The sequence below is a fragment of the Oculina patagonica genome, chromosome 1, assembly GCF_052425735.1.
Source record: "Oculina patagonica isolate OP01 chromosome 1, crgOcupat, whole genome shotgun sequence".
In the NCBI taxonomy this organism is placed as follows: Eukaryota; Metazoa; Cnidaria; class Anthozoa; order Scleractinia; family Oculinidae; genus Oculina; species Oculina patagonica.
This window is the reverse complement of record NC_135758.1, coordinates 30416712-30440378: the sequence shown is the minus strand read 5'-3', so window position 1 is coordinate 30440378 and position 23667 is coordinate 30416712. Positions and strand designations below refer to the sequence as shown.

At 39.3% G+C, this 23667-nt stretch overlaps 4 protein-coding genes and 1 long non-coding RNA gene across 8 annotated transcripts; 3 read left to right on the top strand and 2 right to left on the bottom strand.

Annotated features, from left to right (window-relative positions):
- Nucleotides 1–2151: 2151 nt before the first annotated feature.
- On the bottom strand, nucleotides 2152–7656 carry LOC144663629 (uncharacterized). 4 transcript variants are annotated; one of them, XR_013572643.1, is made up of 4 exons: nucleotides 6901–7354; nucleotides 5290–6840; nucleotides 3813–5073; nucleotides 2152–2364 (listed from the first exon to the last, which is right to left on the bottom strand). XR_013572643.1 is itself a non-coding variant. In XM_078524640.1 (3 exons), the coding sequence occupies exons 1-2, from the start codon at nucleotides 7512–7514 to the stop codon at nucleotides 3819–3821; spliced, it is 312 nt and encodes a 103-aa protein (XP_078380766.1). In that variant the 5' UTR covers nucleotides 7515–7639; the 3' UTR covers nucleotides 2152–2364; nucleotides 3813–3818. The 4 variants fall into 4 exon arrangements, 2 of the variants coding, with proteins under 2 accessions (XP_078380766.1, XP_078380773.1); XR_013572642.1 differs by having other exon boundaries at nucleotides 5290–7354; XM_078524640.1 differs by lacking the exons at nucleotides 5290–6840; nucleotides 6901–7354 and adding an exon at nucleotides 7380–7639 and having other exon boundaries at nucleotides 3813–3995.
- A 59-nt stretch (nucleotides 7657–7715) lies between these two features.
- LOC144663605 (BTB/POZ domain-containing protein 6-like) lies at nucleotides 7716–9186 on the top strand. The gene has a single exon (XM_078524623.1). The coding sequence runs from the start codon at nucleotides 7798–7800 to the stop codon at nucleotides 9172–9174; it is 1377 nt and encodes a 458-aa protein (XP_078380749.1). The 5' UTR covers nucleotides 7716–7797; the 3' UTR covers nucleotides 9175–9186.
- Nucleotides 9187–11655: 2469 nt separating this feature from the next.
- On the top strand, nucleotides 11656–13981 carry LOC144649787 (BTB/POZ domain-containing protein 6-like). The gene has a single exon (XM_078509379.1). It carries the CDS (start codon nucleotides 11721–11723, stop codon nucleotides 13068–13070), a length of 1350 nt encoding a protein of 449 aa, XP_078365505.1. The 5' UTR covers nucleotides 11656–11720; the 3' UTR covers nucleotides 13071–13981.
- Nucleotides 13982–16266: 2285 nt separating this feature from the next.
- On the top strand, nucleotides 16267–18724 carry LOC144649778 (uncharacterized). The gene has a single exon (XM_078509368.1). It carries the CDS (start codon nucleotides 16371–16373, stop codon nucleotides 17730–17732), a length of 1362 nt encoding a protein of 453 aa, XP_078365494.1. The 5' UTR covers nucleotides 16267–16370; the 3' UTR covers nucleotides 17733–18724.
- A 1100-nt stretch (nucleotides 18725–19824) lies between these two features.
- LOC144663446 (uncharacterized) lies at nucleotides 19825–23548 on the bottom strand. Its single transcript, XR_013572607.1, has 3 exons — nucleotides 23344–23548; nucleotides 23098–23237; nucleotides 19825–20192 (listed from the first exon to the last, which is right to left on the bottom strand). It is a non-coding gene; the product is annotated as an uncharacterized LOC144663446 (long non-coding RNA).
- Nucleotides 23549–23667: the final 119 nt, after the last annotated feature.

Here is a 23667-nt window from a genome sequence, read left to right as displayed (position 1 = left end):
CTTAAACTGGCAATACAGTGGAACCCCGATATAACGATATGCCAACTGAAGGGACCAGTAAAATTATATCGTTATATCGAGGGATCGTCATATCATAACTCCCGATATAACGATATGGCCGTAAAATAATGGAAAATATCGTTATATCGGGGTAAACCTAACGAGTACTTTTTACTGCATATTAGAGGAGGATAAAGAGAATAATTTTGATAAGAAGGCTTACAACACAGTATCATTTTCGTATATCAGCCTATAAAGCTGTTTTTAGAAAAGTTAGAGATTACTCGATTACATTAATGCTATTCCATTAAATTTGATGTTCAGTTGCATATAAAATGTGACGGTGTACTGATAATATCGTTATATCGGGAGGATTTTACGTTCGGTCTGCTAAATTTTCATCATTATATCGGGTATTTAGTAAATAAACCCTTTCAGGCGGCTGGTATATCGGAGGATAATGCTCGAGGCTGAAAGATTGTCGAAAAATAAACAGTTGGCCGAGAAGCGAAGCTTCGAGGGCAACTGTGAAATTTTGAGGACAATCTTTCAGCCAAGGGCATTATCCTCCAATATACCAGCAAGCCAGAAGGGGTTTATTTATTTTATAACCCTCCGATTAAGTTCTACAACGCGCTTTATCGCAGTAAATGTATAGGAAAACTCTACAGTGATTTTGTGGTTGAAACAAATGTAATTGATTGGTTAACGTGAGCTTTAAACTCTGTGATTTCATTAAAAGTTAAAATTGAATAAGGTGACTTCATTCGTTTGTTTTATGCTTGCCTACAAAATCGGGCGACGGATATCAAATCGGACGGGGTATATTCGCTGATACCCGTCGTTCGATTTTGTACCACGTGATGCGTTTAATCCAATGAGCGCGCGCAAAAATTACTGGGTGGGTTATAATCGCTGATACCCGTCGTCCGATTTTGTACCACGTGATGCGTTTTGTCCAATGAGCGCGCGCAAAAATTAATGGGTGGGTTATAAATCGTTATATCGAAGATCGTTATATCGGGGTTCCGTCCCATTTCCGTCTCGTTTACATGATTATAGATATAATTTTTTTTAGATATTTTCTTATCTTTTTACAATTGTAAATTTACTTAGCATTGGGCAGGCGAAGAGCCACTCTGTGGATATACTGTCCGAAATGCCATTATTATTATTATATTATTATTATTACATTTTACTGTTTAACTTTTGCCGGGACATAGAATATTCATCGTTATATCGGGGTTCCACTGTACTTGGCTTTATCAGTTAGGACTAACCTGTTAACCTTTCATTTTTTTCACTGTTGTGTTAATATTGTATTTTTTTCACAAAAGTGGGGATGTTACATCATGCCTTAAGGTTACTATTGTTAGCGGCTACTAATTTTAGCGATTTTAGCGAGTTGGGCTAAAATCGGGGCCAGCAACTCTCTTAGCCCTCCCCTCCCTTCCACCTGTGCATTTCAGAGAGCCCAGGGGCACTGCTAGGAAGCCTTCCCATGCCCGGTCACAGCTGAGCTCTAAGAGGTCCCAAGGCTTCTGAGCCAGCCCCTCAAAAACCAAAAGCCAGGAGCAGTCCTGACCACATTTCAAAGTCAAGTCTTTGCAGAAAAAAAGCCAAAAACCTGACTTTAGCCACCCCCCAGCCGGATTGCAATTCAACAGCTGACATAGGGCTCCCTAGGGTTGTTAGGTCAGGGTCCCAGCTAGCTGCCCACGGGGTCGGTGACATTGCCCCCCCCCCCTCAAATTTCTTGGGCCGCTTGCCAACATGAGTTTGCCAATTTAGTTTGTCGTGTGAAGGCCGCTTAATTTTTGTTTATTAAAGTAGGCGTGTGCACGTGCACACGCCTATTTAAACAACACAGTCGGTTTCTGTCGCTTCTTCGGCTAATATTTGTTTAAGAACATCAAATTTGTGCGGGGCATCTATCAGATCGATAGTTCTGAGACGGAAACACCCTATTGTTTTTATTGCTAACCACTAAATTTTTCTCCTTCATGTTTCGTGTGAACATCACACACCTCATTTGATCAGGCAGTTGTACAGTTAGTTTACATTTTTTATACGCAGCATCCGATTGAGCACACGAAAAAGGGGCAACAATGTTTCCAAGGTAATTTTTGTAATCAAGTATAACAATGAAAATCTCTATAAGACATTCTTTATTTAAAAAAAATGTACACGAAAACGCACACCAAACTGTTGTTTACACACCTGTAATCTTTAAATTAATAATCAAAGTTTACACGGTCAATTTAATAAAAATTTAGTCAAATATGTAACTGTCAAAATGAGAGGTTTCATCATCATCTTCATCATCATCATGTCACCTTCATCATCATCATCATCATCATCATGCTGTAAGTATAAAAAGTATAAAAAAATATTCAATGGAAGGGTAGGGGTTAGACCTCTGGACATAAAAAAAATGTTTGAATACCCTTTCACCCCACCCGATATTGTACAGTTATGTGTAGAGATGTAAAGAAATGTATACAGCTAAAATATGTACTTAAGTTGTTAAAAATAATTTATATGAAATAAATAAGCAGCAAGAATTTTTTTTACAAACAGTATCAAAGTTCATTTTAGTGATAACTTTATCTCGCATTATTTTGGAATGTTTCTTTACACTAGGTAAAAGACCCTAAAAAATAGAATAATAGATGAATGATAAGAATAATAGGTATTTTGTGAAAAAATAGGAGAAAATGGAAAGCAGGTTGAAAATAGGAACTCAACACCCTGGTAACAGCAAAATAACCAGTAGCCTATCATCTTTTTGTCATGCACAATGTTTTGCCAACACAGAATTAATAAAAAAGCATGTAAAAATCAGATGGCTTTTTTTGTAACTGATCAACATATACGCATCTAGTATTACTGGTAATTGTGAACGGTTCTTTCATTGTTTTCTATTAATCATCAAGCGTGAAAGCTTGAAATTTCTATCAGGTGATAGTTGTATTGGGGTGAAAGCCCCAAGCCAAGTATCAGAGCCTAGAGAAACAAAGAGCCAGCCACCTCATTGTTTTAGCACAACCCACTTACGCATCTGAATTTAACACAGAATAGGGTTATTGAAGTTTATGTGTTAGTGAAAAACTTAGCGCTTGCTCCAAGTGCTGTCTGTTGATCATTGCGTGATTTTCCCAAAAAACGTACAGTGGATTATGCTTATTAACGTTATATCAATAATAGATTATAAGCCTAAGTTTTGTATGAGCAATTGGCGAACAAGGTGCAGGTCCTAATTCCACTCTCCCTCACAAAAAATCAGGACGAGTAGTATGTTCCTGTGGAATGTATAAAGGACTGCAGATAAAAACTAAAAATGTCATGCACTTTTAGGCCAAAAATAAAAAAATTACTTTTAAGGACAATGGGTGTGCAATTACATGTTCCTTGAGCCATTATAGTTCACCACTAAATTTTCTAGTTATTGGTTTTAATTGGCCACGTGATGCAATAGTGTTCAGCCGCAGAGGGCACTATCAGCCCTTATAGTTCACCACTAAATTTTCTCTGATTCTGATTGGTTTAAATTGAACACGTGACACGATAATACCCGTCCAACGGAGGGTACTACGGTTGCACATCTATTTTTAAAGTACAAAAAATTGCAGGTTTTGTACTTCACTTAATCAATTAGGCTATTTGCCTAATTTTCTACAATGTATAAATGATATTCAACTCAGCTACCTCTTGTCGACTATAATTGTTCAGAGCAAACTTGGGCTTGTAATGTAATAATTATTGTTAATAAGCACATGACTTAAATTTCCCTTAACATAAGCAGGACCTACCTTAAATCATGCCACAAACACATCAAAGTCCCCCCAGCTTGGTGGACCATTTACAATGAGCCTCAGCAGGGTGTCTCCTTGAATGGAGACACCCCTTAGTTGGGCGGAGGTTCGCGCCCACAGCGCAGCACCTTCCGCATGTACCCGCAGTTCCTGCAGTGTGCATACAAATTCCTGCCGACCCTATTAAAATCACAGAGAGACAAATGAGAAATTTGAACATTAAAAATACAGGGAAAACTGTGGTAGCACATGACTTAAACCACAAATTAGTTTTCCTTTCAACACAACAACAATAATTTTTTTTTCACAGTGTTCCATTATTCATTTAAGGTTATGTGCCTGTAAGGAATTTGTTTAAATTGTCAAATGGTACAGCTATCAATCTTCAATGTGTATTCTGGTCTCCACTTGACTGGACTTTGTTTATTTTCACACACTCCCTTTACTTCAAGCATCAATAGTTAATTGTCAATCTCCACTTAAGTCTTTTGCAAGTTCAATTTGTTGCGCCATTGAAGGAGCAAGGAGTACACTTGGAAAAAGCTAATGCATGTAACCTCCTCATGCCTCTTGCATCCTGGTATTGTGACTTAGTTGTTGGAATTTTGCTCCTGCTCGTCGAAAATTTTGAAAAGAAGCCCTAAAAGAGACCAATCTGGGCATGCCTCAAGTTATTTTAGACCCCTAAAAAATACCAAAATCCTAAGAAAAAGAACTTATATTTGTATATTTCTTCATGTGCAACCCTTAACGAGACCCTGACAGCTAAAAATATTGCCACTTTCCTGCATTTCCCCCAGAACACCCTAAGTGAGACCTAAAGTTTGAAATTTATACCCCTAAGCACGACGACAATCATCGTTGTCACTCTCATATGGTAGTCACCCCCCGAGCTGTACTGATCGATTTTCAGTCGGATTGTTTAGGGTGGCGTACAAGTTGCTCAAAGTTAAAAGGTATCAGCACTCAAAAATCTGATCGAGCCACCTTAAAGCAATGAAGAGCGTTATTCAAATCACCCATCCTTAGCATCGAACTTCACACTGAAACCAAAAGAACACAACAATCTCTCTTTCACAAACTTGACCTAGCCTAGAAGCTGTTCAAGCTGTTTCATTGGGTTAATACTAAGCTCATCCTAAAGCTTAAATCAAAGCAAATTAAATGCCTCAGTTAAACAAAGAAAACAACTTAATACTGGCTTTAACAAGCCTGAAAGCAGAAGTTTTCTCTGAGACAAATCTTCGCTCGTCGAAAGCTTTTAAGGAGGCTCGAGAAATTAAAAGAAAACCAAGCTTGTTTGAGAACAAAAGAAAACGTCAATGGTTGTTATGGTAACCTTTGTGACAAAGTGACGAGTAAAAAATTGAAATTTGGTCATATTTGATCATTATGGTGTATTTTGACAAAAATCGAACATTGGCTTCCTAGATAATTTTAATTTTCAAAACGACCACCCTTCGGCTAAAAAAACTACATCGAGCATAATCATCATTCTTGATTCTCAAGCGATTGATTAAAACATTAAAACAAATGAAAAATCTCGCTTTCCTAAATATGACCACCAAAGCTTTTTCAATATGCGCTTGCCTAAGCATGAAGACAATCGAACGAAAAAATCTCACCTTAGGGCCTGATTACATGAGCCGGGCTGGCCCAGCAAGCCGGTCTGGCTTGGTTTGACGAGATCTCGGCACACTTGTTAAACACAACAAAAATCAACTTCGCGATTACATGACAACCGGGCCAGCCCGGCTAGCCGGTCTGAAAATTTTCCATGTACATGTAATTGTGTTTGCCGGGCCAGCCAGGCTAAGCGGGTCAGCAATAATTTTCTCTTCTGAGCACAATATCTGACGAAAAAATCAATGCCCCTCCTTCTAAATAGGATGTTGAGGTAAAAGGTGCCAGTAAAAGGTGATCAAGATCATTCGTGCTGAAACCGGGCTGAAAATCACCTTGGCAAACCGGCCCAGCCCAGCTAACCGGGCTCTTGTAATACCGGGCTGAAAGTCATCTTGGCAAACCGAACCAGCCCGGCTCATGTAATCAGGCCCTTAGCAAGATAAAAATCCCGCATACGCAAGCCAAGAAAGCTTTAGTATCACGTTTATAAATTCGCACTGAACCTTTTTCAATCAACATTACTGAGTGATTTGGCTAAACTGCAGAATACCCCGCAACTAAAGCTGTTCCGTGTAGCCACTGAAAATGGCTACGCGGACCGTCCGATCAAACGCTAGTACTGGGAGCGAAAGTAGTAAGAATAATTTTCTCACTCGTCAACGTGTTTTAAATCGCTGAATTTTTGTCGGGTGTATTTCGCGGTGAGTTCCACTTTAGTTTGCTTGCGGTTAGTTTCACTCCGGTTTGCTTGCGGTTAGTTCCACTCCGGTTTGCTTGCGGTTAGTTCCACTTTAGTTTGCTTTCGGTTAGTTCCACTTCGGTTAACTTGCGGTTAGTTCCACTCCGGTTTGCTTGCGGTTAGTTCCACTTTAGTTTGCTTTCGGTTAGTTCCACTTCGGTTTGCTTGCGGTTAGTTCCACTCCGGTTTGCTTGCGGTTAGTTCCACTCCGGTTTGCTTGCGGTTCAGGTTCCACTCTGGTGTGCTTGCGGTTAGCTCTTATTTGTTTGTAAGGGAAGCACACTAAAACTAACTTAAGCCGTTTGTTCGAAGGTCGAAAGCTATTGCCGTTCAACAACATTCATTTTATACGAAACAGGACGAGGTAAAATTTTTAAAATTATCGATTCACTGTGTTATTAACTTTGTAGTTTCTCGTTGTTCGTCATAATTTGAAACACAAGTTTTATTTGCTTGATGGCATAGACAAACGTTCGTGAGTGAGAATTTCGAGTGTTATGAATAAATTTCGACTGCGTAGACGCGTAGCCACTTTTCGAGTAAACTTCGAGAGCTATGAAAAAATTTTGACTGCGTAGACGCGTAGCCACTTTCCTAGTAAACTTCGAGAGCTATGAATAAATTTCGACTGCGTAGACGCGTAGCCACTTTCCTAGTAAACTTCCAAGAGCTATGAATAAATTTTGTCGGCGTATACGCGTAGCCACTTTCCTAGTAAACTTCCAAGAGCTATGAATAAATTTTGTCGGCGTATACGCGTAGCCGAGTAGCTGGCTGCACCGTGTAGCTTGAGATGCGGGGTATTCTGCAGTTGCTCCAGTGATTTACTCAAAACTCTAAAATGGTTCATTACAAATACGCGTGCTTTTGCAAATAGTTGGAAAATCTCACCTTCGCAAGCCAAGAAAGCTTCATTCTACATGTATAAAATGAAACACAAAAGACAATCGAACGAAAAAACTCACACCTTCACAAGATTAAAAAACGCGCATGGCTTTTCATTTTTAAACTTGAAAATTCGCACTGAACAGTGAGCTTTAAAACATTTCCTAAAAAGCTATCATAAAATAGTCATAGACAAATTTATTTTCTTACTTGTCCCATATAAAAGGAAATATTTGATTTGGAAAACTTACACATAAAAGGCTAGCTAACTGACGGTACAGAACGAACCGTGCGAATACGAAAATTATTCTTACCACACTTTCATCTACAGAACTCGACGGAGTGTTTTCCACCTCAATTCTCCTACGCCGCCTTTTATTAGGAGTCACGACTTCAGGACCGTCACTGAAGTCGGTCTTTGTACTCTTTGGACGTCGACGTTTTGGCATTTTGACTTGTCTGCGTCCCACGACTCACCTCCGACAACACAAGCACTCGTGCACTACTACACCACACAGTCCACAGAGGCAGTTGCTGACCAACACGATTGCAGGTTCGTGGTGAAAACAGCAGTAGTTTCTCCAACAATTAACCAAACACAACCATGGTATTTAATAAGGAAATTTGAGTGAATTATAGCTCCAGCGGCGGCAAGGCCTCCGAAGCAGCATTCTTTCTGATTCTTTCGGATTTCCTGATCGTAAAGTGGTCTCAAGTTCTTGGAAAATAACCATGTCTACTCTTAAAGCTCAAGCAAAGAACTGGCCGATGGATCATAAAGAAAGATGCAAGTCTATGTTCAACAACGAGATCCTAAGTGATGTAAAATTTGTCGTCCAAACGTCCCGAAACAGCGAAAATGAAGAAAGTGACAGCAAGAGACGCAAGATTGTAATTCCAGCGCACAAGTTCTTGTTGTCGATTTGCAGTCCTGTGTTTTTTGCTATGTTCTGCGGTGAAATGGCTGAAACCAAAGAACGTATTGATCTCCCTGACTGTGAATACGAAGGTATGTTGGAGTTGTTGCGTTACATCTACACTGATGAAGTTTGCTTGAACGGAAATAACGTGATGCAAGTGTTGTATCTGGCCGAGAAATACATTATTCGTGACCTAACACATGAATGTACTGAGTATTTGGTAAAGAATCTCGATATTTCAAACGTGTTTTGTGTCTTAAAACACGCCCAATGGTATAAAAATAATGATCTTTTGTGTCATTGCTGGGATTTGATTGACAAAGAGACGGAGGAGACCTTGAAATCAAATGAATTTCTAAACATGGAGAGATCTTTTGTAAACCAATTAGTGGAAAGAAATACACTGAGCATCAGAGAAGTGGAGTTGTTCAAGGTCGTAGATTGCTGGGCAAAAGAAGAATGCAAGAGGAAACAACTTGAAGCAGACGGCTCTGTCAAAAGACAAGTCCTTGGAGAACAGATTGTGAAAAATATTCGTTTTCCGATTATGAAGCAGAGAGATTTCATGGATGTTGTTCTTCAAAGCAAGATATTAACAGAAGAAGAAACAAAAATCATTATGAATTGTTTTAGTTCCAGTGAGACTGCACCTGTGGGATTCCTGGATGTTCATAGGTTGGGTCCTCTTTCACGATGTTGTAGATTCAAGAGTTTTCTTCCTAACAGCTATCGTGAATATGGTCCTGACGATGAATACTGGTTTCCACTGACAGTTGAAAAGGACATAATGTTGCACGGTGTTTCACTTCTAGGCAATGATGGTGGAAAATTTTCAGTTACTTTGCAAGTATCCCTATTCATGAATGATGATGATGACGATGAAGACCATGATTTTGACGAAGATGAGGAATTAGTTGTTGCATCAAAAACTGGAATTTTTTCATCTGGGAGAAGAGACTGTAGATATGGATATTATTATGGCTTTGATGTTATATTTGATGAACCTTTTGCTTTAGAAAAAGACATTCTTTACTTCATTAGTACATCAGTAAATGGTCCTGGCTTTTTTCTTGCAGATGATGCTACTGATGTAGTTCAGGTTTCAGGAGTCGAATTTGACTTTAATCCCAATACGAATGATGTTCCCCAACATACGTGTGCAGAGCTATTATTCAAAGTAAAAGAATGATCCTGAAAGTAACAGCAGGCTTATTTTCTTTTACTGTGTGGGTTCAATGCATCCCATTGTGTACTCCATAAAGTCATTAGTGGGCTATGAGGGGAGGCTCCTCCAACAAGGTGGTTTCTCATTTCATCCTTGTAGCATGCAAAAAAGACTGACTTTTACAATGTTACTGCAAAAATCGACTTTGAACCAAAGGGTAGCATCTAAATCAAATTATTAGAAAGGGAAGGAAAAATTGAGCAGAAACTACTACCAGAAATTACAATGCAAACCACTAATGGGTCCATTCATGTCTGGTTTAGAATACAATTTCTATAAGATGCAGCAAATCAGCAGAATGAGGTGTAAGCTTTGGCAAATGTGATCATTTCCAGCATTTGGATCCCTTAGAAAATTGCTTTATTTGTTGTTCTTTCTGTTGTGTTTTTTGTGAATATTTTACCAGTTTTTAGTCCTTTTAATGTTTACATATATATAGCAAAATTACATGGAAAGTCTTTCATGCCTTAGCTAACCCCCTTTATAGCAATGGTTACAATTATATAGCCCCCCCACACACCCGTTACTCAAACCAGCATTATATCTTAATTGACCCACCTTTCTCATATTACAACCACACAACTTTGTAAATATATATGAAATCAAAACAGCTCAGTAGTTTATCCAATGCTTGGAATTACCTTGTCATTAGCATGAAGGAAAAAAATCCATTTGGGAATGAATTTCTCCTTAAATGACGAGTAATGTGTAGAAGCTAATGTGGACAAATAGTGCCAAAATAAAAGAATTGAACCTTTGCTTCATTCAGCTTTGAGGAAGAGGGAAGTGGGAAAGGCAATGTTAAGTTTCAAACAACCCCCCCCCCCCTCTCAATAGGCTTATAAATATGTGACAGCCCACTAAATACCTTTCCCAAATAGGGTCAACCCTCCTATAATTTTGCCAAACCCCCCCCCCCCCCCCCATGTGCTAATGAATAAAAGCCCACTAGAAGCACTTACTGATTAGTGAGGGTCCTGAAGGGGTAAAATGGGAACTGGGATTTGCCTATTTTGACTGGGAATTGCCTATTTTTTCACTGGGAAAATGAGATTTGGTCACTGGGACTGGGATTCGGAAACAAAAAATGGGAATGGGAAGCGCATCAGTACATGACTACACCTGCATATTTTGCGCTATATAATGTTATGTTCTTAAAGTCCGGCAAAAAATAGTTCAAACTGATGCTGAAAATTCTGAAACGAGACGACCGCACTGCACGAGTGTCCATCAAGTCTTGATCAATTTTCGTGTAAATGATTAAGTTACTCAACGGAACAGCTATGACTTGAGGATCAGCACAAATGGAATATTTAAAAGAAGTGACAGCAAGTTGTTGTCAGTCAGGGTAGTGGTAGGTATGGGATAAAAACTTGATAGCTTTAGTTAAAGCTTCAAAAAATTTCTATTATTCTCTACAAGACAAACAAACAAATAAAAAGTGATATTCTCAACAATATTACTGATAATAACTAGCATGATTTTGGATAGTCCAGTCGTTGAACTATCCATTCTGCGACCCAGGTGCGAAAAGAAAGTCCAGGATAACTTGCATGTGCATGCTTTTAAAAAACAAACCAATGAAAAACGACAGAGAGGTGTGGCGTTTCTTACATGTATATGTAACGTGTGTGGACTAAGGTAAAAATAGCTCGCTTTAATAAAAAATTGAACTATGCAAAAAAGGTACTAAATCCACAAATACAACTTTTTTAATTAATCGTCTGTGCGCGTGCGTGTCCAAAGGTGCTGTGGAATATGGTTTGGTCGCCCCCTTTTTTTGTAAGGGGGGGGGGGGCGACGGATTTCTAAGCATGCGCATACAAGTTATTCTGGACTCGCTCTTCCTGCGCCTGGGTTCAATCCCTATATTGGGCACCGAAGGGACAGTTCAGAGAGTGGGCTACATTTAGGACAATCAAAGCAACAGAGATATAATGTGCTTGAGACCAGATTTTCCACGCACTGGGAATTTCACTGCTGGGACTGGGATTTAGACAAAAAATAGGCTGGGAAATAGGATTTGGGCTGGGAAATGGGATTTGGTACCCCCCCCCCCCCACCTTCAGGACCCTCATTAGTGTAGGAGCAATATTCCCATACCAGCTGCTGAACCAATGGTTGTCCACTTCTTGAATTTTTTCGCCAAATGTCTCACACTATTTTGGAGATAATGCTTGTTTTCTTAACTCAGCTAATGGATAAAGTTTTTTTTCCTAAATACTTTGGCAGTGCATAGCCATGAGAGTGTTCCAAAGCCTATTAAGCTGCAACTAGAAAACTTATACTTATACAATTTGGGTTTGAGCGCACTCTAGTTTCCACACTATGACTGATTATATTCTGGAACCTGGAAAATGTTTGTGAAGCGTATATGACGCAATTTCCTTGCACAAAGCAAACCGCTGTCCAAAAGTGAGTCCGCCAACAAAGCGGCGAACGGCAAGAAGCAGCGCAAAGCGCGCGAAGCAGCCCTCTTTCTGAGTCTTTCGGATTTCTTGATCGTAACCATGTTTACTCCTAAAGCTCAAGCAAAGAACTGGCCGATGGATCATAAAGAAAGATGTAAGTCTATGTTCAACAACGAGATCCTAAGTGATGTAAAATTTGTCGTCCAAACGTCCCGAAACAGCGAAAATGAAGAAAGTGACAGCAAGAGACGCAAGATTGTAATTCCAGCTCACAAGTTCTTGTTGTCGATTTGCAGTCCTGTGTTTTTTGCTATGTTCTGCGGTGAAATGGCTGAAACCAAAGATCATATTGATCTCCCTGACTGTGAATCCGAAGGTATGTTGGAGTTGTTGCGTTACATCTACACCGGTGAAGTTTGCTTGAACGGAAATAACGTGATGCAAGTGTTGTATCTGGCCGAGAAATACATGATTCGTAGCCTGACCGATGAATGTGCTGAGTATATAGGGAAGAATCTCGATATATCAAACGTGTTTTGCGTCGTAAAACACGCTAAACAGTATGAAAATAGAGATATTTTATTTTACTGCTGGGATTTGATTGACCAAGAGGCAGAGGAGGCCTTGAAATTAAATGAATTTCTAAACATGGAGAGATCTTTTCTAAACCAGTTAGTGGAAAGAAATACACTGAGCATCAAAGAAGTGGAGTTGTTCAAGGCTGTAGATTGCTGGGCAAAAGAAGAATGCAACAGACAACAACTTGAAGCAGACGGCTCTGTTAAAAGACAAGTCCTTGGAGAACAGATTGTGAAAAATATCCGTTTTCCGATTATGAAGCAGAGAGATTTCATAGAGGTTGTCCTTCCAAACAAGATATTAACGGAAGAAGAAACAAGAAGCATTATGAATTGTTTTAGTTCCAGTGAGACTGCACCTGTTGGATTCCTGGATGTTCATAGGTCAGGTCCTCTTTCACGATGTTGTAGATTCAAGAGTTTTCTACCTGAAATCCAATGTGAATATGTTCCTTATGATGACGACTGGATTCCACTCTTAGTTGACAAGGACATTATGCTACATGGTGTATCTCTTCTTGGTAATGATGGTGGGGAATTTACAGTTAATTTGCAAGTAGAAATTTATGGTTTTAGAGAACAATTAGTTCTCGCATCCAAAACTGGGATTTTTACATCCGGAAGGAAACAGTGTAGCAATGGGTATTACTATGGCTTTGATGTTGTATTTGATGAACCATTAGCTTTGGAAAAAGAAATTATCTACTTCATTACTGTATCAGTAGATGATGGCCCTGGCTATTGCCTTGCAACCAGGCCGCATTATGTAGTTGACCTATCAGGAGTGGAATTCGACTTTAACCCTAATATGACGGATGTTCCCCACTGTACATGTGCGGAGCTTTTATTCAAAGTAAAAGAATTATCTTGAAAGTAACAGCAGGGTTATTTACTTAAACTGTGTAGGTTCACTGCATCCCAGGGGGCACTGCATATAGCAGGATATATAAGGGAAGACCTCACCCAATAGGGGTTCCTTTTTCATCCTTGTAGAATGTGAAAAGGACTGACTTTTATGATAATTTAGTGCTTTTAGGAACTGCAAAAATGGACTTAAGGCCAAAAGGGTAGCATCCATAAAATCAAAATATAATTTAGATATAGGAAAGGAAGGAAAAATTAAGCAGAAACAGCACTAACAATGCGAAGATTGGTGGGAATTGTTCTGTTGTACCAATAAAGTGGAGGATAGTCTTCTGTCTTTGGCATATGTTTGAGGTGTAAGGCAGGGGTACAATACTTTAATTTTGTTTTTATGTTCGTGAAAGGGCAGGGGATTGAATCATCAGGTGGAGCCTCCAGATGCAATACAGTAAACACCCACACCCACATAAAAGAATAAAAAACACCATATATATAAGAATCAATTCAGCCTGATGAATAAAACGTGTTCTTATATAAAAAGAAACAGGATGCTAGATTTAAAAAAGCAATACAGTAACTCATTTTAATCTAGAAAATAGCTGACAACTAGTTGAAAGACCTTGAATATTTTAAAATTAAACTTTAATCAAAAATCTTTGATCTTTATTAGTGGATCCGTTGGAATTTAAATGTCATGGTGATATGAGATGCAGGAGCAAATCAATGGAAAGCAGTTATAATAATAATAATGATAATAATAATAAAAGGTTCTTGTCTAGTTACAAATGTTAGGGATGTCAATGTGATCATTCCCAACATTTGGATCCCTTAGAAAATTGTGTGTGTGTGTTCTTGTGGATATTAGCAATTTTATTACATAATTATATTTTATAAAGAAAAGGAATATTTAAAATCACTTACGGATTAATTGAAGAAATAATCTCGTCTTGAGATCTACTTTACAATAAAGAAAATTTGTGAGTTTTGTGTCGTATCCCTAGTTTCATTCTAGATTATTGTTTATAGTAGATTCTTAACTTTTAGTGCATTTAAGAGGGCCAAAAATTTATTATTTGAAAAACTATTACGTGTCACCTTCGATAAAAAGTTTTGATTGATTGATTGATTCTTGTCACTGATTATAGTGTAGTCCTGAACAAGTTTCCCATACCAGCTGCTAGCCGGTGGAACTGATTAGCATAGCCAGGGGAGTGTTCCAAAGTCCCCTTTTTGGCTATGACCATGGCTATTTCAAACAGAGCAAAATAAAGCAAAATAAAAAATAGATTAGCAAGATCACCTTACCTACGCAACATAAAACAAATCAAAAACAAAAGATGAATAAACAAACGTGTAACATCACTAGGCAACAAAAATTCCCTAGAGCGATATCTCGTGGCTACTTACATGAGGTTTCGTTGTTTCCCGTGGGACCCCCCCCCCCCCCCCTTGTGAGTTAATTTTCAAGTCAGCGGTATGCAAACCATATAATTCAGTTGGCGAAGACGCGCGAATCCGAAGAATCAACATGGCATGCAAAATGCCACTTTTAGGAAAACACGGTGTGGATGTCGACATGACAATCTGGTAAGTACCCTGGGTGTGGCACAGTGTGAGCCCTCCTTTGAAAACCCAAGCTACGCCCCTGTTTAAGTGCTGGAATATTGCACAAGAACTTCCTTCTGAGAGTTAGTTCAAGAAAGGAAATCGGGACTAGGGCCAACGTTCAGAAGAGAAATTCCTGGGTTATTTTCCAGCACTTTAATTTGCCTCAGAGTTAATTAACCGCCGCCTGGTTAGGTCAGTTGGTAGAGCACTCTAGACAGAGTTGGGCACTACCTTATTGTTACTTATTTTCGAGGGACTTAATTTTCGCGATTTTCAAAATATCGCGAAATTAAAGACCCGCAAAAATTTAAGCAAAACTGCTCTCGACGGGCAATCAAAAACCTAGACTGAAAAACAGTCGTTTCTTTTGCGAACGCGCTCGGTCTTAGTACGAGAGCAAGAGGTCTGGAGCCAGTGTCAAAACTGGCGCTTCGCGCGTTTGATAAGCGCTTGTTTCAACGACTTTAGAGAAAAAAAGACTGTTTTGCAGTCTATCAAAAACCGTGAACATGACGAATTAAGGCCGTTTTCAAAACACAATCGCAGCGGATCCGGAGACTCTCCGATTCCACGTTATATTATACCAAACCAGGGGCCGTTTCTCGAAGGTCCCGAAAAGTTTTTGCACCCGCAAATTAAAGCCATAGCAAAATCTCAAACGTTAAATTATCTTCACAGGTATTTACTTTCCACCTTAAAAAAAAAACGAAAACAATGATTGAGGTACATGCCTCGGTTTGCGCGGCTACGGCCCTGCAAACGGTCATGCATGAAACACAGAACAAAAATGAATTTCAATTATGTAACTAGACAATATAACTTAATGTTTCAGTGTCTGCGGTCGCCCCTATAATACGGGAGCTTAGCAAATCCAAACAAAGAGATTTAAACACCATTTTCCCTTTTGTTTGTCTTGGATTTTCCCTGAAATAGTCCTACGCGACAAAAAGCTATCTTTAAACACGACAAAAATAAACTGAAATAACTGATTTCGCTTCAAAGAGTTTTTTTGCAGTAGAGTTTCTAGAGCTAAAAACATTTTCGACTTAATATTTTGTCAATTTTCTCAGCAAATTTGCATTTAACGATGAATGTTGACAATGCTCGGACTAAATACCCGTCGCAAAAAGCCTCGGGATTTTAGGGAAGATTTTTTTTTCGTTAAACATTCACTGTGCGAGATTCAGTAAAAGAGAATAAATATTTTTTAGGACGAAATAGATAGCACAATTTTAATTCGGCAATGCTAAGAACTCACAGGGAAAATAATGGAAAGGTTTCTCATATTAGTTTTGCCTAAAAGTACGGCGATAAAAGACCGACTTTAAATTGGTCTTCTAATTTACGCCTTAACTTATTTTCGATTCACCCCCTTATGATGTCGACTTAATAATGGTTTATTCATTTAATGTGTGGCGCGCAACGCCTGTGAAATGAGTTTAAATAGAGCGAATAAGTCAAAAACACCTTTGTCAATTTCATTTGGTAGATATAGGTGTTGGCATGGAAACATTGTTCTTAATGGCAGGACAAACAATGATAACACAATGACTGAGCGGAAAAAGAAAATGCAAAATAAGTCAAAGAAAAATACACCTGCTATGAGAGCGCTTTACTAAGACATCAAAATATAACGCGCGGATCAACTTGTTTGCCAAGCTCGAAACGATAGCCATAATTTTCTCGCGCTTGTGGCAAAATGGCCGCGCTTAGCGTAGCTATCAGAGAGAAAAGATTTACACAAGTCAAGTTGCTTCTTGACATCGGAGTTGATATTAATAGAAGGGATTCCGACATGAAGACAGCTCTAATGCAACTTTGCTTTCTCGAGGACGAAACTAAAGCGGCAAAGTACGCGAAGATACTCCTTCAGCGCGGAGCGAAGGTTGGTTTAAAAGACAAGGATGGGCTCACTGCTCTTTCTCACGCTTGTAAGCGAGGACAAGAACAATTAGTATCGATTATGTTGGAGGAAGCGAGTGATTTTGATCTAAATTCGCAAGATAACCTAGGAAATACAGCATTGCATTACGCCGCGATGTCGGGTAACTTCGTGGTTTTAAATCTTCTGCTGAGCAAGTTAAAACGATTCAAATTGAGTGTCGACAAGTTGAACAAAAAGGGAGAAACTCCTCTGATTGTCGCATCGAAATCGGGGAATTTCTTTTGCGCGCGAATTCTCGTTTCAGAAGGCAAAGCGTCAAAAGGAGCCCGAGATTACGTTGAATTCAAGACTGCCGACGAATGGGGAAGGACAGAAGAGAGTCTTCGATCGGCTTCGAAGTCGCCGCTTTTTCGAGTCATGCAACTTCCGCCTCGTTCTTCAATAGATTCTACAAAACGAGGATCGCTTAATGATCATTTATCAAAACAGACCAGTGGTAGGCCGAACACCGCTCCGGGGAACCTATTAAGTCAAGCCAGTGAGAAAAGTCACCGTGAAAATCTCAGAGACCTTTTTCGCGTGTACGAGGGACACGTCTCCAGCGCGTTTCGTCGCGGCGTCAAACCCAGGCCGGTTGTGATCACAGAATCGATTTGCAGCCTCACAGAGAGCATGTCTCAGGAAGATGGAGATGATGTTTGCGTGCTTCCTTCACCAGCAATCTCGCCAATATCATGTCAGGTTTCGAGGCGCTTTAGCATCAGCAGGGCGAGTAAACTGGCCGTCACTACAAACGCGTTCAGACGCGCTTCCGTAGCAACCGTATCAATGGCTACAACGAGTAAACCGTTACAAAGGCGAGGATCTCAATCGTTCGGTGCGACTACGGGCCGAAGACTTTCTCAATCAATGCCAGTGTCACCGAGAATCCGAAGAGGCTCAATGAACGTGATGAGTAAAATTACAAAAGTTGCTTCGCTCAATGTCAACAAGGACAAAACGGATGCGCCGAAAAACAAATTAGTTCCTGAGGGTCCGCCTGCGATTTCTGTTACTTCGGATAAGCTATTAGCTAAGCTTCAAACTTTGGCTGAAGAAAGTGATTCAGAAGGAGAGGAGAACACAGGGGAAATATTACAAAGAAGCTCGCCAGCAAATCTTTTTGGACAAATGTAACTGTAGCTGAAGCAATAAGACGAAAGAAAGATGGCATATTTATTGGGTTCCGTGAGAGGGGCTGGAAATTCAATCGATTCAGTAGAACCGTTTGCGGCAAATGAAAATATTTCATATTATCTTCTTGCAAGGAAATTCTCTTAAATCGGTAAGGAAGAAAATCCTCGTTAACATTTAGTGTTAAAATCGTTGTTTAACTATCGCGGTTGTCATTTATCTTATTTGTTTTTAATTTAAACCACCGTTTTGCGCTGGAATCGCTGTATAAACAAAACGGCATTGTTGTTATTGTTTCAAATATTTTTGCGTTTGTATTTGGTTTTTAGAAGCAAAAAAATCAACCAGAAATGCGGCGGCGAAAATTGGCGTTTCTGGTTTCTAGTGCATGTACAATTATATTCGATAATTTTTATATTTCTGATAAACAAACAAAATCACTATAGACGCCAGTAAACCATTCTACATTACCCGGCAAAATTTCAGTTTAGTTTCGAGCATTCGTGTTTCTCCAAGCCTTTGGACAGTCAAAATCTGTTTGCAGTTGATTTGAGCCGCGGTACGGCTGGGAGTTTGTGACCTAAGTTATCAGTATTTTTCGCAACCAAAGCGAGGACATGTAGCCAAAATTTCGTGTTTTGGACGATTTTCTCTTGCTGATACAGTGTGATATGTTTCCAAACCTATTCCCAAGACTCGGGTGATTCTCGGTTGTATACCGGATTAATTCAGTGGGTCATCTTTCTTAAAAAAATAAATACTAGTTATGCAATGCTTTCGAGTGGTATACTTAGAAAATAAACCCCTTCAGGCGATTTGTTTACGTGATTTTTTAACTCTGTGATTTCATAAAAAGTCAGGATTGAATAAGGTGACTTCATTCGTTTGTTTTGTGCTTGCCTACAAAATCGGGCGACGGATATCAAATCGGACGGGGAATATTCGCTGATACCTGTCGTCTTATTTTGTACCACGTGATGCGTTTTGTCCAATGAGCGCGCGCAAAAATTAATGGATGGGTTATAATTTAACAATTATCCTGCGAAATCGCGCGGAATATCGCCTGATACTTAGCCGACGAGGCCGTAGGCCGAGTTGGCTAAAATCAGACGATATCCCACTTGTCACTTGTATTTTCATGGTATACATGAGCCTGGCATGATCAATTTTATTTTCCCACCCAGCGACCTCCCGCTGACCGAGGAGCCTGCGGACTTTGGGTTCTATTTCCAGCCCATCTATTATTAACATCTATTATGCCCAAGAACACAACACAGTGACCCCGGTCAGGGCTCGAACCCGGACCGCTCGATCTGGAGTCCACCGTGCTAACCATTACGCCTCCCACATTATCGTTTCGTAGTGGAACAATAAATCTTGCAAGGGGTCGGTAGTATTTATCCGGCATTTATTTTACCTGTTTCTTTATTTAGCATTTTACATAACTTTACCAAATAGCCGAGTAAACTGTAGGGTACAAGTTGTTGGTTGCTCGTTGTTAGCGACCTTCAGATTTGACTACGAGTACGTGATCGAGTACGAGTACAACTGTGGAATTTCAACACAATCATATCCCCCAAGCTATAATTCTTCCCTTTTGCTGACTAACACATAAATAAACGTTAAGGATAAGATTGGTGTGATAAATACTAGTTATGCAACGCTTTCGAGTGGTATACTATGGAATATCCCACGAGTCACTTGTATTTTCTCAGTATACACACGAGCCTTTAGGCGAGTGCGTATGCCAAGAAAATACAAGTGACAAGTGGGATATTCCATAGTATACCACGAGAAAGTGTTGTGTAACTATTTTATACCATGCCATAGAAAATACGCTTACTAAATTTCGTCGAGAATACAGTCGCAGCGCACTATGGGAAGGTTGGGTTGAATACCGTCGAATATACAACGGCTTTCCTGTATTCTGATTGGCTGATTGGCATGGTATAATTGATTATAGGAGGCACACGAATTTAGTTTGAAAACTCGTACTCGTACTCAATCTCGTACTCTCCAATCTGAAGGTCGCTCTACTCTAAGTGATTGGAGCTTCCTAATTAAAGATTGTTATTATTATTATTGTCGCTAGAATCTAGTTAGTTTTGGACCAGAAGGCGTTGTAAACAGCCAAGCTGTAGTGTGCGTATGTGCATAGAAGGGTTTTGCAACGCCTTGAGGCCAAAACTTCTTTTTATTTACCAGCTGTTACTGATTTACCTGGTTATCCTAATCTTACTAACAGGGCATGATATATTTTTCCGATAATCTTGTGTTTTATCAGGGTTTGCATTTAAAGTACTTTATCGATCCGAATGATACGTCCGGCTTGCAAGTATACTTGTTTGGTTGACATGGCGCCTTACAAGCCGATGAGCAACGGTTGTGTTCCACTGTATATTTCTTTCCCTTGCTGTCAGTTGTCTCCATTCTACACGTCGGTTTATTGTTTGTGCAGTAACACTGAAACATAACAATAATCTCAGAGTCTGCGGCTATCAAATCATTGCATAGTCGTTAAAGGCCCACCTTCAACTGATATGCTTTGCAACCCTTTGTTTTTGTTTTGAAAAGCTAGCTCTTGTCCCAAAACACTCCAAACTGGAAAGCTGGAAAGCTACTGGTAAAACTGATCGATGGTAAAACAGTTAAATCCCTTTATCCGAAAATTGTGTTTACTACTTAGCTAAAAAAAACAAGGATGGAAGAAGATTGAAGCAACGGCGTGGTACAAATTTCATATACAGCTAATTCGAGAATGGTTGTCGGAAAAAAAGCACACTGAAAAGTGCACGCGACAAGACCTAAAGGTAGTATGGGTAGAAATAGAGAGCTGCAGCACATGCTGAATACTAATAAGATGACGACATGACAAACACGAATTATTTACACGTTTTCTTTCTATTGAGACATGAAGAAACAAGATACTTTTAGCCACGCTGAATTTTAGAAAAATTTTCAAAACTCAAAGACATGTGACAGTTAAAGTAAAGCTACAGAGAAGGCCTCCTGAGAGAAAAAAAACACAAAATGTTCACATGCAAAATACAACTTTAAGGCCAATATGCAAAATTCTAGTGAATACCCAGACCACCATTCGGTTTTGTCGCGTGCACTTTTGTGCTTTTTTCCGACAACCTTTCTCGAATTAGCTGTTCCTTGGCGCGCAACGCATCTAGGGTGAATGTGGGCCTTTAAGACAGTACTGGAATAAAGAATTTTATCGATTGTTGTATCCTTATAATAAAAATTGCCAGAGTAAGTCTGGTTACCAATCAAATGTTATGTTTTCCACTAGCGAGATTAAAGATCAAAGCTACCAAATTAAGGCTTTATAAGATTCCTTTTTCAGTGCTAAAGAAACATGAGACTATGAAATGAACAATTGATAAGTTTGATAACAAGCCTTTAGATCTTTTGTGAATCATTAACTCCGCAATAGCGAAAGATTTGACTTTTTCTTTATCATAAAATAAACATCGAAAAATTAACTACCCAGAGCTGATGGCTAAACTTACAAAGAATTCCTTAAAGACGCGCAAACAGGAGTGAGAATACAGAATTGCCACTAGTCCAGTCCCTGAACTCTCCCTTCCACGCGCCCTTTATAGGGGTTGAACCCAGACGTGCGAAGAGAGAGTCCAGGATAACTTGCATGCACATGCTCAGAACGAACCAATCAGAAGCGAGGAGTGTGGCGTCACTTGAGACGCGCGCGCTAGGTTAAAAATGCTCGCTCAAATGACGAATTCAACTACGCGACCAAGCACGCGAATAAACTGAATAAATGCAAGAAAAAAAACTGTGCTAGAATTCGTTTCGGATTTCGGTACATCCTCGTAAGTTACCGAACATCCCCCGATTCCTATTGTCCAATTAAAAACCAGCGCGAGCAGTCCGTCACATCAGAATGGCAACATGACTACATGTCATGTTGCTTGATAACTTCTAGCTAATTTCTAACTTCGCGGGCTCAGCCAATTCTCGGAAAAAGGACAAAGGTCCCGCCACAAGGGAAAAGGGTTTCTCGTTAATCTTCTAAATTGCATCCAAAACCAATTAAAAAACCTACAAAATACTAGGAATAGTTGACGGATAGTGATTTATTGTGTTTTGGCCGTTAGCTTTAAGTAGACAATAACTGGCAAGCTAGGCTTTTTTGAAGTTATTTCGGTGATCCTGCTTTACTACACGGTCGCGTAGTTGATCTCGCCATCTGTGCGCGTGCGTTTTTAAACGTGCTGCCAAATATGGTTTTCCCCCGATTTTAATAGGGGAACTAGCGCATGCGCATGCAAGTTATTCTAGACTCTCTCTTCGCGCAAAAAAAAGTATATTGTAAGTGCCAAAAAGTTCATTATAAACCAAACGTTTCGGGCTTAGCCCTTCATCAGTGGTAAATTGGTCGTAAATAAAACGACCGTCCTGGGTCGACCCCTAGAAAGGGCGCTCAGAAGAGAGAGTTCAGGGACTGGACTACATTGCCACGTAATAAAAGAACCATAATCAGATTATAAATTTGGTTGGTCAGGAGTCAGTATGAACCAATATCTTCTACCATTTATTGTCTTGGCGAAACACCGTTTTTTAGCTATTAAAAAGTTTTAAACAGTTACTATTTTTCTTTAATTTAACACTGTTACGATTTAGTAGTAATCTTGTGTCGCATAATTGTGTCATCATGATTATATCGGCCAAGTGCGATTTTTTTTAAAAAATTAAAGATTTAACAAAAAAACTTGAATTAATTTTTCTCTTTTCTTCTTTGATTCCTCGCCGTTTGCCAGACGTTATTTAAGATGTGATTAGAAGCCTATTACTTAGAGTGTTCCTTGATTTCAAACGCGGAAATTACAAATTTCAATATTTTGTCCAATTTTGTCTGTAGAATTGTTATATATAAGATCAACAAATGGTATTCTACTGCGCGGTCGCCTGCAGTTTTTTAATCGATCATCCGACTGAAGTATGCTAAGAAATCGCAGTGAAAGCGATTTACCGCTAAACAGTAAACAAGGGAAACATTGCCAAAGAAATCGCGAAAACAAATAAATAAATTCATGCAGAACACGGAATTATTCTGTTGTCAGCTCATTCTGGCGATCAGAGGGACGCCATGTACAATCTAGATTATGTACTTCTGCATGTACGTATGTTCAGTTTTCAAAGACGGAGATATCTGTCAAAACCTGTCTCGTATATTGGGATGTTATATTTTAAACGAAGTTTTTAGAAACGCAAATGTATTTACTTGCATGTCGCTAGTGTAACAGGAAAATCTTTATCATTGATGACATTTGTGTGGCTGGTATCCGTTCAACCGGGAAGTACAGTTTACGGCAATTTCGGTTCGTTTTATGTAGCTTACCAGTGGTGGTTTCGCTCTTCGTCTTCTCCAGGAAAAACATGGCAGCAATTGTATTGACAGGACAAGAAGCAAGACCAGGAACCATTTCCATGTGCGATCCATGTTAAGCCGACGTTTGTTCCGAAAAAATCGGTTCTGTTCTGTAAAGAATGAAAGCATCAGCAAACATTGTCTTAGTTTGCAAATCTAAAGTTTTAAATAACGCCGAATTATTGCTTTCAAGCACAAGAATGGAGATATACAAACCAGTTTGTTATTTCGTCTTGAATAAGCTCCTGTTGTGGGAGATGAGTGGAAAATCCAGCGTTTAAGTTCGTTCTATATTTCTGCGGGATTTCTTTACTTCGATTTCTGGTTTCACCGGTTAACTGATATTGTATTTTGAAAAGCACAAAAAACCTTGAGTCTTGAGAGAAACCAAACGAGAACTTGACAATTGGCTTAAAAATTAGCGATTATTACTTATGTTTTGTACCTATTTAATGTAGGACAAATCACGTCCCCATAAGCGTGTGAACAACAAAACACCCACTAGAAATACGCGCAGGAAATGACTAAGATCCTGCGTAA